Source organism: Esox lucius, chromosome 20 (assembly GCF_011004845.1).
Source record: "Esox lucius isolate fEsoLuc1 chromosome 20, fEsoLuc1.pri, whole genome shotgun sequence".
NCBI classification, from domain to species: domain Eukaryota; kingdom Metazoa; phylum Chordata; class Actinopteri; order Esociformes; family Esocidae; genus Esox; species Esox lucius.
Window position 1 is genome coordinate 24,928,165 of NC_047588.1, and position 15,371 is coordinate 24,943,535.

A 15,371-nucleotide genomic window follows, 5' to 3' on the forward strand; every position below is an offset into this window, starting at 1 on the left:
TGTGAAAAGGGAAAAACATCCAGTATGCGGCAGTCCTGTGGGCGAAAATGGCTTGTTGATGCTAGAGGTCAGAGGAGAATGGGCCGACTGATTCGAGCTGATAGAAGAGCAACTTTGATTGAAATAACCACTTGTTACAACCGAGGTATGCAGCAAAGCATTTGAGAAGCCACAACACTCACAACCTTTAGGCGGATGGGGTACAACAGCAGAAGACCCCACCAGGTACCACTCATCTCCACTACAAATAGGAAAAAGAGGCTACAATTTGCACAAGCTCACCAAAATTGAACAGTTGAAGACTGGAAGAATGTTGCCTGGTCTGATGAGTCTCTTCTGTTGAGACATTCAGATGGTAGAGTCAGAATTTGGCGTAAACAGAATGAGAACATGGATCCATCATGCCTTGTTACCACTGTGCAGACTGGTGGTAGTGGTGTAATGGTGTGGGGGATGTTTTCTTGGCACACTTTAGGCCCCTTAGTGCCAGTTGGGCATCGTTTAAATGCCACGGCCTACCTGAGCATTGTTTCTGACCATGTCCATCCCTTTATGACCACCATGTACCCATCCTCTGATGGCTACTTCCAGCAGGATAATGCACCATGTCACAAAGCTTGAATCATTTCAAATTGGTTTCTTGAACGCGACAATGAGTTCACTGTACTGAAATGGCCCCCACAGTCACCAGATCTCAACCCAATAGAGCATCTTTGGGATGTGGTGGAACGGGAGCTTCGTACCCTGGATGTGCATCCCACAAATCTCCATCAACTGCAAGATGCTATCCTATCAATATGGGCCAACATTTCTAAAGAATGTTTTCAGCACCTTGTTGAATCAATGCCACGTAGAATTAAGGCAGTTCTGAAGGCGAAAGGGGGTCAAACACAGTATTAGTATGGTGTTTCTAATAATCCTGTAGGTGAGTGTACATTCCACTTGTAATCTACATTTTACTTAATACTTGTACATTTCCTGCCCTCTTCTATCTGCACTTTTGGTTAGATGCTGCATTTCATTGTACTGTACTTGTACTGTTCAACGACAGTAAAGTTGTATCAAATCTATTCGTTAATGACCGCAATACAGAGAATGTAGAATCTATAGCTAAATTCAAATTTGCTCGTTCTAGATTGTGTTGAGTCATTTTGTGTTTATGACACGAATCAAATGCTAACATCATTCGTTGATTCATTACGTCCGTGTGCTATTGTGCAAAGCCTCTTTAAGGTATAATGGTTGATGGTTTTGACAGTTTCACGTAATACTCCGTAAAGCGAATTAAGCGTTGTATGTAATATGGCTACAAAGAGTTAAGCAGCATATAGAATACGTATTATTTTGTGTTATATCAATGGTCGCTAGACGAAAGTCTGCACTGCTAATATCAGAAAATAGTTACAGTGGGATATCTTCTTTGACTTGTCTGATCAATTTCCATACGCCGAGCCAACAGGCGGCAGTATTACATTCTATTTTGAAGTTACCCGCCATTAATGGAAACGAAGTAGCTAGCTAAAGTTGGAATTCCACATCGTTGTCGCTGTTGTGGACGTAATAAAAAGAACAGATTATTAAGGTATCAAATATGACAAGAGTTAGGCGAAATATACGACGCACATTTGAGAATTTAAGATCAATCGCGATATGAACGTGGACAGCATTCTGTGACTTGCCGATATAAGGTACACTAGCTAATGCGCTCTCGCTAGCTGTAGTCTAGAGCTAGGCTAATGAGTCCGACGTAGTGACTAGGTTTTGGGGATGGGTAGCTTTTTGATGCTTTTAAGAAACATATTAAAGGTTAGCCATCTCGTTCGATGTAGTTACGTAACGTTATATCGTTAACAAAAAAATATGATTGTTTGTTGATATTGAGCTGAAGTTTGCAAACCGGGGTATGCTTTTTAGAACCACCATACTAGAAAAATGGCTTGAGGTAGTTATATTGACTGTAGCTAACGTTAGCTTTTGGTCCAAGAAACAAAGACAGCCTTGGAAAAATGTCTAACTAGATAGGAGACGGTAGTACACAGACGTTAGACACCAAACAAAACGATCTAAAACCGGGGGAGCTGAGCGACTTAGTCTTGTCCAGAAAATGTTCGTTTTTCTTTTCAATTGTACAGTACTGTCAAATATTTTGATATTTTTTTAACAGTGAGTGTGTGGGTTAATACGGTTCTGTGGCCATAGTTAAGAAACGATGGATATATAACTACTGTACACACCACAAATATGTGTGTGCCATGTTTTCACTTAAACTTTGCATATATGTAACATATCTTTATTATAATACTTGGCTTGAGAATGTGCTCAACTACCCGCCATTTTTTACCATGCGTACACATTTGCTAGTGTGGTTGAAATATTGTATTGCACGCTAGAATGTAATAGCTTAGATGGTTATGGGGGTTGTGATGAAGTTTAAAAAATATATATATAGAGAGAGAGAGATTTTGATTTGTTCATACTCCCTTCGTAACCATAGGTCGTTTTCATCCACATCTTCTTTGATTAGACCTTTGAACAGTTGGAATTCTGACATTTATCTATACTCATGTTGAACCTCATTCTCACTTTTTATCAAATCTGGAGCACAGCTACTAGCATTTTCCTCAATAGAATCTTAGTTCATATAGTAAGCCAAGAAAGTATTGTGGAATACATAGCCATGGTGGCCTTGATTTACTATGTATGCTCTGAGTTTATTTAGCATAAAATATTCCCTATAAGTGTTTTGTTAAGTGTATTCTATGGAGGACAATGTTTGTAAGGGACTTATGTAAGTACCTGGAAGAATTTTCAGAATTTATGTATTTGAAATTATCGCTACTATTGATTCAGTGTGGTTTCTACCAAGTCATGCTAATATTGATAATACCTCAATTTGAGATTGTGAAACTAGAATAAAAATGTGAAAAATCAATGAGGCTCAGCTAGATTGAGATCAGTGCTTAATGTAGGTTGAATTCAAATATTCTGCTCACAGAACAAATGCCATTGTTTTCGTTTGAAGAGCCTGACATAGTTCTTTGCCAGATATAGCATTAACATATTCTGCTAAAATATAAACAGGTAACTTATGTAAAATAATGACAGTATTGCTAGGCAGATTATACTATTATTGTGCATTAGAATCTGCATTAGAATCTGAGCCTATTCCAAATTATCTGTTGATCTAACACTACATGTTAAAGAAAATTCCTTTACCACACCCACTTGTCCTATTGCTTAAATATATTATATCCATGAACATGTTTTGCTAATGCTCTAAAACCACTTGATGTTATATTGCAGAATTATGCAGTACTCATTTAATGCACTTCTTTCATGACCACGGCTTTCGTAACCTGTATCGTTTTTGCGACTTCCTCAGACTCTTCAGAAAGACCCTATTCTACATGAATGATTGCATCAAGTACAAGTCAAGATGCCAAAACGCTATATCAACTGGGAGCTTGGTGATGGTGGACCCCCTTTTTGCTTCAGTTGTGAAATGATCTTTCCAGACCATGTGTCATTTCATGACCACTCATGTCCTGTGGCGGGTTACATCTGCTCCTGTGGAACAGAGTTCTCCAAGTATGTGGATATGGTGGACCACAGTGGTTTACATGAACCAGGCCATACTGTCATGAATTATAGCACCATAAAAAAGCAACAATATCAGAGAGAGAGAGAACACAAGGAGCAGCTTGCCAGGCTGGAATTGACAACGGGTCAAGGAAGTGGGGCTGTTCCGGGATCGTCTCTGATGCTTTTGGACCCTATGACACAGGCCAACAAGCCTCCTTGCGGTGCAGGTGCTGCAACGAAAGATCTCTGGCACCAGTTTCAGCCAGTGGTGTTGATTGAGACACTGCGAAAGTTTGGTAGGACAAAGCCCTACAGGTGTGCATACTGCGAACTGGGCTTTGCAACAAAAGACTTTCTCATATGGCATCACAACACTCATATAAGGAATAAAGTCCATGGCTGCCTGCAGTGCGGTGTGCTCCTACTCAGCAACAATAAGTCACCCCGGCCTAACCATCATCAGTGCAGCTCTCAACAGGCACCTCCTGAAACCAGATTCACCACTGCCACAGTGCTGAGCAACAGGAAGCAGCCTGCCGGGTATGGTAAGAAGGTCGTCCAGAATCAACCCTGTCCTGACCTGTTCAGTAGTGAGCTCCAGCTAGGGATGCATATGGTGTCACAGCAGCCTGGATGGGATAACGCTGTCACTGGCAGTTCTGGAAGAAAAGACTTGATATGTAGAGTGTGTCAGCAGACCTTCCAAACTGTTAAGTTACTCGAGAGACACCGTTGCACAAAGGCGGCATCCTTTTTTGCACAGAAACTGTGTCTAACATCTAGCAAACAGCTCAATGGTCATAGAAAGTGGGAGGGTACAAACCCGTACTCCTTGTCTCAAAGAAATGGTGACAAGGAGCTGGCCTTCAACATTCAAACTTCCAGAAAAGTGACTGTATACCACAAGTCAGTTGGTCCACATAGGGGTACAGGGTCGCCTGCCGTCTCTGCAAAGACTGCGCACGATTCTGATGATGACTGTTTCGTGATTGAAAGCTCATCTACCAAACCTAGTCAACAGGTCTACCAAGAATTAACTTCTTCCCTTCCAGTACTTCAGACATGAACAGTGGATGGGGACTCCCTATGTGAATCGCTGTATTTGCAACAGACATGAGCCACTTGTAGGTGTCATGATTATGTCTAAGTATGGTATTTTGTAAGGTAGCAGTTTAGCTGTTAACTTTCTATTAATCTTAAAACTGTCAGTGGCCTGTTATATGTGTATTTGTGTTTGTCACCTGACATTGAAAACTTGGCATATGCAGTATCTAAACAGGCTGCATGTTTAAGACACGTTTTTGTTATCCTTTTTATTTTTTTACACATTTGCTTGGTTTAAAGTGTGGTATAAGCAGCTTTGGCCTGTAAAACAAGAACATCTTTCAGCTGGTCATTTCTGTGATCAAAATAAATGTTTTTTCCTCTCTTGTCATGATTACAGTTTGATGTGCTGTACTTACTGATTGCTGACTTAGGCAATTTATCACTGAAATATTATTTGTTAAGATATGTTATCAAAGATATCTCCAGGAATTTTTGTAATCCCTGCCCAGATAAGATGAGTTTTGGAAAAACAGGATATTGTTTTGTTAAAACCTATTAATAGCTTTATTTTTTTAACATGGCTTGTATGTGCAGTTCGTGAACGATTTCTAGAACATTATCACTTGCTTCATACCCGGGTCTCCAGCACAGTCCTCCGATTAACTTCTCTACATTCACAGAGAGAAATAGGTCAAGGCTGGAACATCATAAAGACTTGTTTATAACTGATAATTGAACGCACAGTATACAAATAATAAAATTAGTTGATTACTGATGTCATGAAAACAAGCACGGAGTTGCTGTCTTTACCCAAAAAAGGATTTGTGAACGGCTGACTCGTTCAGCTTTATCGTTCAATTGAACGACTGACAGCAGGAATCTACCCAACCACGGAATATGCTAGTTGTACGTTTGCAAATAGAAATAAACCAAGACAGTAGCATTATAAAGACATATTTGTAACATGTAATTAGACACGTTAAAAATCTAGGCATTATTGACTCAAATGAACGAAATTACTCGAAAGATTCGAACATTGTACTGAACGACAAGTTCCGAGTCAGTAGAAAGAGTTGAACTTCGCATCACTAGTGGGTTGTCGACTGTTGATGAGGTAAGCAGCAGAAACAGCGACTTCTCTTCCGGCATACCGGATGTTGAGTAAGAAGGGATTATTAAGTCACAATACAATTAGCTAAAATGTAGTATAACGTTATGCTCCAATGTATCGTCGCGTTAGCAAAAGACGAATGTGTTGCGCAATGCATTATTTATACTAAGGACAGGTTGGACCTAGCTAACGGCAGTATTTTTTTGAGCCTAGCAAACTAGCGTCGTTATATGTACTGTAGCTAGTAACACTAGCATCCTTTTTGTTGGCTGGTACTAGCTGCCGTTTATGTTGGCAGGAGCATGGCTTTGTGTAGCTCCGGGAGATAGGGGGCAAGTCTTCACTAACATTTGGGTGAGTAACCGTGTGTCGTATATTAAACAAATGAATCAATAGTCATGGCGTGAATTATATATTTTTTGTTAACCAGGAATCTAAATGTAACTGAATTTAGCCTATGTTTTCCGACGTTAACCAGCAGCAGCATTTCGCTATAGCTAACGTTAGTTGATTCTTCTGCCTGCAGCGACAAGAGAAAGGATGCGGTATGCCTCGAATGACTTGGAAATTCCCAAGTTTTTTCTTCGCGCTAGCTCTTGTTGCGTGGTCCTTAAAACCTATCAATTTAATGAAATGCATGTACACAAGTTGGAAAAAAGCAGAAACAATACAACCGTTTTAGTATGTGAGATGCAATTTGGCTGTTGGTTAGTAAGTCATTAGTTGTACAGTATTGAAATACTAAATGTATAAAATGGTAGGCCGCTAAAATGTATAAAAATGAAAAAAAGAGAAGTAGATGCGAAATCTAGAAGAACCACCAACACATTTGGTGATACCAATGGTATCATTTTTAGATTTTTGTTGGAGATCACCAATGTCCATGTCTTTTCAAGATGTACAAAAGCAAGGATTGCTTTTGGCCATTCGTGCAAGTGTAGGAGCATTATAAAAACATAGTGGAGTTCAACACTGTTTCAAGCTACCTGCCATTCAGGACCACTACATAGGCGCACGTTAGGAAGGCCCCAAAACGAGTCAATACCTGGGCCATCTAAGCCATTGGCTATTGGCAATTGTTTTACATGGGAGTATGGTTCTTGTGCTGGATGTCTATAATTTACAGGAGTGTATAAAGCTACATCCACCAAGCCATAAGGCTGCCAAGTCAATATCAAATAGCTACCTGCTATATGCATTTGTCTACCTCCACTTGAGTACTGAATGTGTGCACACAACACTACCCACCTTCAGTCAAGTGTCCTATAAATATTTATGTCACTAAACTCTACTCTGCAATTTACGAGCGAGTTGAGTGTTTATGTGCTGGGGCCTTTTAATTTCTACTTAATTTTTGTGACATTAGAGCTCCACTCACCCCACACTAATAGCTGCTAAACTCAAACTGAAGTATCTGATTATGTAACTTATCCTCACCCCACAGATGGCTTGAAATGTTGCTGAAGGATTTATGTTATGATTGGTACTTATCTACCGCTCAATGTGTGGAATATAGTGAAGGAGGGAGGTCTTCTGTTATGCGAACCGAAGGTTTGCTGATTTAAGCGCAATTTGGGTTAGTCAAACAATGGAGAAATGCTTGCTAAGCAAGCACTGTGTTGCGTGTTACGTACATTTATTTTAAAACTTAAAGTACTATAGGTTGGCTTCTTTTATGCAATGCAATCAATCAATAAGGTATGCAAACCACTCTAAACCCTTATAAAAGTAAATGTGATAGGCCTACATACAATGTATCATGAAAACAAATTTGCACTTCAAATTGTATGACATACTAAGATTTCTGTTCGAGTCCGATACATTTAGCTTAGTAATGTAGACTTGTGTCCTTTTTGTTTTATTCTCTAGGTACCTGAAGTTGTAGGGGTGTTTGTGCCAGAAGTGTGGTAGGAACAAATGTTGGATGACTTCTCTTTGGCTACTATTGGAAAATCTACATTAAACTGACATTTCCCTTATCATGACCATAAGAGAGTCTGCTTAAAATTTAAGGTGGTAAGTATTGAAATGCACCTTTTTACTAGTTTCCCAGAGGTTAGAAAACATTCAGAATTTAGTTTTAATATAAATTCTCCACTTCCCTATGTTTAATGTGAAACCCAAAGCAGGAGACTGACATGGGAAGTAAAATGTCCTTCAGTAGAAGAGTCAATGATAAGGAAACAGAGTCATCATTATCTGCCTCCCACAACAACCCTCCTGAACCCTTGCATGCCCTGACTACCGACAAACAGGTAACTACAACAGGATCTCCATTGCCTCTATCATAATGTGTGCTTCTTCTGGATAGTTTTATGTAGACAACTGCGTATCAAACCTCATAACCATATATTAGTGTGATATGTGCTACCTTCATTGTAGGTGTCTGAGACGATCATCAAAGAAGTAAACACCTGCCATAACATGCCACCTATGAAGGAGCCCTTAGGAAGACAACAACAGCAGAGAAAATGTCGAAGCCAGCAGGAGGAAGTGGTAGATGAATCCCGTCAGACTGTGACTCTACCAAATACCCCTGTTTTGACTGTCCTTGCTAATTCTGAAAAGGTACCCACTGGTGACATTAATCCTACAAGAAAACGCTTAAAGTCTCAGGCGAACACAGAGAAAATACATGTTAGTACACTTGCTACCAGTCATGTCATTACTCAATGTAAAAGCGGCGCATCAGAGGAGCAAACCATGAACTGTATCCGTAAAGAGCCTGTGGATGTGACAAGGCCCGCAGTGGTGGCGGTTGTTCGTAAACGTGGTCGCCCTCACAAGAAGGTAAAGATTCAGCATACTGACATAGAGCCTAGTTCGAGCGTTACCGACTGTGTAGAGAACATGGGAGACAAGTCTCACACCACTATTGAAATGGACACAGTCCCCCTAAAGCATGAAATAAGCCATACAGTGGTGTCTGCTCTTGACTTATCCACCCAAGAACATCTTACAGCTGAATCCAGCCCTGTGACAGTCTTACCTTTGGAGACAAAAAGGAAAAGGGGACGGCCAAAAGGGTCCACCAAGAAAGGACAAGGAAAAACCATGAACACTAATTTAGTGCAACAATCCAATGTAACAGAAGATAACATTTTGTTGAAAAACGAACCGGAAGAGAAGGTGTCTAAAGAGGCAAAGAAAGCAAACACTCCTCATGATGATGCACCCGTTGTGCCAAAACGCAGAGTTGGACGGCCCCCAAAAAAGACAACCCTCGTGAGGCAAATTGCATTAACACAAAGAAAGTCATGTTCAAATGCAGCACCTGTCAATACCCTGGACAGACCCCCTCAACATCAGGAGATTGAGCCTGAACTATCACTGGATTCTAAAGGCAGTTATGTGTCTGTGTCTCTTAGTCGCGTTGATTCTCAGAGAGGTGGGAAGTTAAGTGGGACTGCTCACATGATCTCTAATGTGAAATGTGAGGATACTGAAATAGAGCTGGGTGATTTTAATTCCTTAGCACAATCCAGTTGTCTGTCTTTTCAATGCCAGACTGAGACCACTATAAAGGCTGAGCCCTGTATTGCTGGTTGTGAAAGCACCGAGATAAAAAAGCCACTCAAAATAAACAAATGCAAAGAAACTACTGAAACTTCTCCCCGAAAACGATCACGGTTTGTTTTTGGGAAAAATAAATACAAGAAAGGAAAGAGGAAAAAGTGCATTGATAGACGCAAACGCCAATGTGTGACCTTGCAGGAAGAACTGCAACCCACGGCAAAACAGACTGGTGAAGACAGTGGAGATGTTGGCAAGGAAATGAACTGTGGGGAGGCAGCATGGGAGTATGAGGGTAATGCAAGTAACAGTTTCTCCACTAGAATGATGTCCACAAATGAAGGTTTGAAAGATTTTACTGATTGTCACCAAAATGCAGTCACTAGTGATGTGGACTTGCTAGGAACAATGTCAAATGAATCTGTTTCTGAAACCGATAATGTACAAAATGAGGAATACATAGGTAAGAACATTAAAAAAGAGAGCGACGGTTTAGATAATGAATCTGAATATAACCCCAAAAGCAGTTATGCGAAGACTAGAGGTCGACCAAAAGGGAGACCTAAAGGTACAGGGAAAACATGTGAGTACTGCAATCGACATTTTGATTTTGTGTCTGTATATACCGTTCACCTACGCACTCATACAGGCGAAAGGCCCTATAAGTGCATTGATTGTGACCAAGACTTTGCCCAGCTCTCGAACTTAAAAAGTCATATCAAGAAACACAACAAGCGCTGTGGGCGTCTGATGTGTCCATATTGCAAAATCAAGTTTGTTAATTCAAAGGAATTGCTTGCTCATTGTAAGTGGCATTCGCAGAACTTGAACCAGGACTCAGACCCTGTGGTTAGTAAGAAGGATAACAGAAATGATGTGACTCATAGAGCCCACATATCTCCCTCAGAAAGGAGAAAAAGGGGAACAGGCGATACACTCAAATGCCACATTTGTGGGAAAGTATTTCCCTTTTTGTCTGGTCTTCAGGTTCATATACGTATGCACACTGGAGAAAAACCATATAACTGTAAAGTCTGTGGAAAAGCATTTAGTAACCTTTCATCAATTCGTATTCATGAGGTGACACACTGGTCTATTAAGCCTTACAGCTGCACACGGTGTGGAAAGACGTTCACTCAGTTCTCATCTGCAAAAAAACATCCCTGCAAGGTTCTTAGGGATAATATTTACAGGCAGAGCCAGAAGAAGCCTTTAATATCTTTTACATGCCATATATGTGAAGAGAGATTTGTTCAGAGGCGTCAGTATAAAACACACCTGAAAACCCATGCAGGAGCAAAGCTCTTCCGCTGTTTGTTTTGTGACCAGCTGTTTAGTGTGATATCAGAATTTGAGGAGCACCGCCAATATTGCACCAAAGTCCGGGGTGAGAAGACCACCTCCAAATCTGAATTTCGGATTTGGAGATCTAGGTCCCCTAATCAAGAACTGTCTAACCCCCCACCATCAAAGCTTTCACAGAAGACCAGTGTCAAGATGAATCCCCCTCCAGACAAGATTTTGCAGAAACCAAGTGTCAATGTTAATTCATCAGTTCATCATTCACCTGCTAAGAGTCATTCACCAGTCATTCAATCAGTGTGTCCCACCCCTCCTCATAGTCAGCCTCCTCATAACCTTGAACCGAGCTCAGCTTCCTCTGCCTCGTTCCCCAATCCTCAACGTCCTGCGCCGATGAAGCGAAGCGCTCAGCGGTCTTCACAGACCCCCCGCAAAAAAGCCATTGCAGCATCTCTGCGTCCGTTCCATACATGTGTCATACCCTCGCAAAATCTGTCCCCCCTTGTGATAAAGTTGAACAGCCTGGATCGTAAATCTGACCCGAGGAAGTACTTATGTCCACGTTGTGGGCGACTTTTCAGGCACACAGGGAGGCTTCGTGCCCACATGCTGACTCACGTGCGCAGCCAGAGCTACACCTGTGACTGCTGTGGGAAGACACTGGAAAGCTGGAAAAGGCTATGGCTTCACCAGCGAGTCCACAGGCAGAAACTTGGGAGGTTTTCGTGTCCCAAGTGTCGGCAAGGTTTTCGTTTTGTTGGCCCCTACAAGCAACACATACTGCGGGAACACCCTGAGTATCGGTGGATTGACGAGAGACCAAAAAAGACTCTCCAAGTAGTTGACCAGCAGCAGTGTTTACCTTATCAATGTGAGGAGTGCAACACCAGCTTCAGGACACTAGATTTGCTTTTCAATCATCAACTTTGCCATTCCTCAACAGGTGACAACAATATGTGGATACAGGATGACTGTTATGCTTACTCTTCATCAACAAATGAACACGATGCTTCTGCTGGTGTCAATGGACTTGACCCTCACATGAACAGTGGTGTAACACAATTCCATCATACCTACTACCCTTCTCCACCTCAAGTAAACCACCCACAGAGTTCACATCTTCCCACATCTTTCCTTTCCAGTCATTCGGACTTAACATATTCACCGTCATCACTTCTGTCCGCACCACCCGCAACGCAACATCCAGGTTTCCAACCAGACCAGTCATATAACGCCATCCAGCCAATCACAAGCCCTCTGTCCTCACTGTACACACAGGTGGAGACTATTCCCAACCCTGACCGAAAAGATGGGAATGTAAACCGAAAGCGAATTAGATCCAATGGAAATGCAACAAAACGTTCTCCTAGATCAAAGGAGGATAAAGGGACAACGGAGTGTGTGGATTGCGCAGAGTGTGGTGTTCAGTTTTCTGCTGTCTCCGAACTATATGAGCATTATTTGCAACATGCCAGAGGAGAGGTTTAAGGAGTGAAAATGGGGGACCCTTTTCTATCAATGAAGTATATTAATCCCCATCACTAGCTCATAGGCTTACCTCTATCACTTTAGAAATGACTTTGTTCAACCAACAAAAAGTTTTTTTGTTTTTTTTAACCCACTAGTTATTGTTTCAATGTGTTTGAGTGAATATTCTGTTCAATGGAAATTGTAACTGTTTGTATGTTGAAATTAGGTTGGGAAGAAGTACTTTTTATTGTAATTATTTACACTGATCAATTATCTTAGTAGACAGTATTGGATTTTGCAGTGGCTGGGGTCCCATAACCTTTTTAAATATACCGTTATGTGAAAAAAAAATTGTGCTTTTATACAGTAGTGTAGTTATAGCAGGTTCATGAGGACATTATTGCCTGCTTCTTTTCTTCCCAATCGGTTTAAGTGTACATTAAAAGGACTTAAAACGTTGTTATAGCTAAAATTGCGCTTAATGTGATGCTCAACTGATGACAAATGTGTTGTATTTTAACTTGTGCTTAACTATATACTTTAAGTGTCCATTTATTTTTAAGAGAATCCTAAACCTCATGTTTCACAAGTTAGTCATTTATTCTGTAGTTAAGTATTGATTTGTAACTTTTGCTAAGGGTTTTCACAGGCAATATGCTTGTCTTTTTAATGAATATGGTCATTCCCACATGTTTACAGAAAGTGTTGTTGTTTTGTTTAGAACACAGTTGTTGCTCTCTTACTGATGAACTGATGACAGCTGTTTACATACTATATTACAATTTCTGTCTTCTCATGGTTATGAATGTCAGACAAAAATAAAAGCCTCATTTCTAATGTTATGTTTAAGGTTTGAATATTCAATTTTAGTTTCTGTAGAAAACAAACGTGTCCCGGATTGCTGTGCTCGGCAGTCAATGTAAAGTTGATATGACATCTATTAATTCAAAGGCAATATCCCTGATTTGTCCTACCATGTTGAAGTGAATTATCTGAATTACCTCCACAGTGAAGTCAAACTTAACCCCACTTTTCAGAATATTCTTTCATTGTTGGTCAGCCGAGCTTACAATATTTTTTAAAATAATATTTTTGTATGTATTTTTTAAAGCAATTATGTCACAATGATCTACGCTGGCGGTTTTCTTACTTCATCTGAAAATTAAGTGTATAGAATGTTAGCAGCCAACAAGGGTACCTTGGCACGTAAGAAATGTTCCAAGGACGTGACGGTCTCTTTACAGATGGCACCAAGATTGTCCCGTGTTTTCTTGATGCCAGTGGAAGAGTGACACTTTTTTATTTGACCACCAAATGCTTTGAGCTTTCTGTTAACCAACAGAAAAACTGCATTTTACACTGTGCATTTTTATGCACCCAGAATAATTTCTGGTTAGAAATGTAAACTGTGAATATAGTTACCCCTCCCGTTTTGATAAAAAGCTGAGGCATTGGCCTGGCGAAATAGAACAATGATGACAAAATTAGGCTTAATTTCTGTTAATTTCAATTGAAATTGTTTGGAATCACTAGAATAAAACGTTTATGTACTGGCTTATGTTAGTTGAACAAATCTCATTAAGCACCAGTGATTTAACTGTTAAGTTATATTCATCAAGAATGAGTGTCATAAGTTTCATAATAAATGTGTCAAATGAAACATTCTAGATTAAAATGTAATATTTCGCTGTAAAATGATGAAGCGTTATAATTAGTCACAGATGAGGTATTACTTTTACAGATGACTGAAGGGGGCATCACATTGCTGGCAATCCCCACATATAATTGAGATGCTGTGAGATGCTGTGATTAGCTTCAAAACCAGCACCCCAGTTGACATCCCATTATTTTATTACTCAGTGGAGAAGATGCATGCAAATGCTTAGTTGTAATATTACCTCACTGCTCAAAGAAATGTAGGGAACACGTAATCACAGTATCTGCCCCTTTGTGTGAGGAGGAACAAGAGGAGCACTGCCAGAGCCCTACAAAATGACCTCCAGCAGGCTGCTGGTGTGTATGTTTCTGACCAAACTGTCAGAAACCGACTCCATGAGGGTAGCATGAGGGCCTGACGTCCTCTAGTGGGACCTGTGCTCAGCCCTGCGCCGTGCAGCTTGATTGGCATTTGCCAGAGAACACCAGAATTGGCAGGTCCGCCATTGGTTCCCCGTTCTCTTCATAGATGTGAGCAGGTTCACACTGAGCACATGTGACAGATGTAAAAGAGTCTGAAAACGCTGTGGTGACTGTTATGCTACCTGCAACATCATCCAGCGTGACCGGTTTGGTGGTCGGTCAATGATGGTCTGGGGAGGCATGTCCATGGAGGGTCGCACAGACCGCCACTTGTTAGGCAACAGCACCCTGACTGCTGTTGGGTACCGGGATGAAATCCTCAGGCCTATCGTCAGATCTTACAGTGGTGCAGTGGGCCCTGGGTTCCTCCTGGTGCAGGACAATGCCTGGCCTCATGTGGCCACAGTGTGTAGGCAGTTCCTGGATGACCAAGGCATTGATGCACTTGACTGAAATTCAACACTACTGTTGTTTAAGTCAAGGTGTTTTGTAAATGCACTTTGTGACAACTGCTGATGTAAAAAGGGATTTATAAATTAATTTGATTGATTGATTGACGGTTTGGGAAGAGATTCCCCAGGACACCATCCTCTGTCGCAATAGGAGCGTGCCCAGACGTTGATCGGAAGTGCATGCCGGAATGTGGGGTCCGTACACACTGCTGAGACACTTTATGAGTTGCAAGTTGGTACAGCCTGTAAATTCAATTGTTTAATTTGATTTGTTTTGTGAATCCAGTCCTCAATCGCTTGGTGATTTTGGTTTCTATTGACCGTTACGTTTTGTTCTCAACAATTTACACAATGTAGTAAAGATTTTGAACTTGAATATATTTTGTTCATTTATACCCGATGAGTGATTTCAGTGTTCCCTTCATTTTTTTGAGCAGCGTATGTGGCTTCCTCTACTGCATAAGAGCAACAACCCTACTGGTATCTGTGTAATGATCCTACTGGTATCTGTGTAACGACCCTACTGGTATCTGTGTAACGACCCTACTGGTATCTGTGTAACGACCCTACTGGTATCTGTGTAACGACCCTACTGGTATCTGTGTAACGACCCTACTGGTATCTGTGTAACGACCCTACTGGTATCTGTGTAACGACCCTACTGGTATCTGTGTAACGACCCTACTGGTATCTGTTTAACGATCCTACTGGTATCTGTGTAACAACCCTACTGGTATCTGTGTAACAACCCTACTGGTATCTGTGTAACAACCCTACTGGTAAAGTATTTTCCACCCGTACATGAAGCAGCAGTA

The 15,371-nt window shown here is 40.9% G+C and overlaps 2 protein-coding genes across 7 annotated transcripts; both read left to right on the forward strand.

Annotated features, from left to right (window-relative positions):
• The first annotated feature begins 1,467 nt into the window (after window positions 1–1,467).
• Window positions 1,468–5,021, forward strand: LOC106024823 (zinc finger protein 605-like). Of its 4 annotated transcripts, none has more exons than XM_013139342.3 (2): window positions 1,468–1,688; window positions 3,383–5,021. In XM_013139342.3, the coding sequence occupies exon 2, from the start codon at window positions 3,437–3,439 to the stop codon at window positions 4,646–4,648; it is 1,212 nt and encodes a 403-aa protein (XP_012994796.1). In that variant the 5' UTR covers window positions 1,468–1,688; window positions 3,383–3,436; the 3' UTR covers window positions 4,649–5,021. The 4 variants fall into 4 exon arrangements, with proteins under 4 accessions (XP_012994796.1, XP_012994797.1, XP_012994798.1 ...); XM_013139343.3 differs by having other exon boundaries at window positions 1,468–1,582; XM_013139344.3 differs by lacking the exon at window positions 1,468–1,688 and adding an exon at window positions 1,700–1,806.
• Window positions 5,022–5,770: 749 nt separating this feature from the next.
• si:dkeyp-84f3.9 lies at window positions 5,771–12,867 on the forward strand. 3 transcript variants are annotated; one of them, XM_010894168.5, is made up of 4 exons: window positions 5,771–6,094; window positions 7,610–7,756; window positions 7,867–7,995; window positions 8,097–12,867. In XM_010894168.5, exon 4 carries the CDS (start codon window positions 8,165–8,167, stop codon window positions 12,041–12,043), a length of 3,879 nt encoding a protein of 1,292 aa, XP_010892470.2. In that variant the 5' UTR covers window positions 5,771–6,094; window positions 7,610–7,756; window positions 7,867–7,995; window positions 8,097–8,164; the 3' UTR covers window positions 12,044–12,867. The 3 variants fall into 3 exon arrangements, with proteins under 3 accessions (XP_010892470.2, XP_010892468.2, XP_010892469.2); XM_010894166.5 differs by having other exon boundaries at window positions 8,123–12,867; XM_010894167.5 differs by having other exon boundaries at window positions 7,870–7,995; window positions 8,123–12,867.
• The last annotated feature ends 2,504 nt before the right edge of the window (window positions 12,868–15,371 follow it).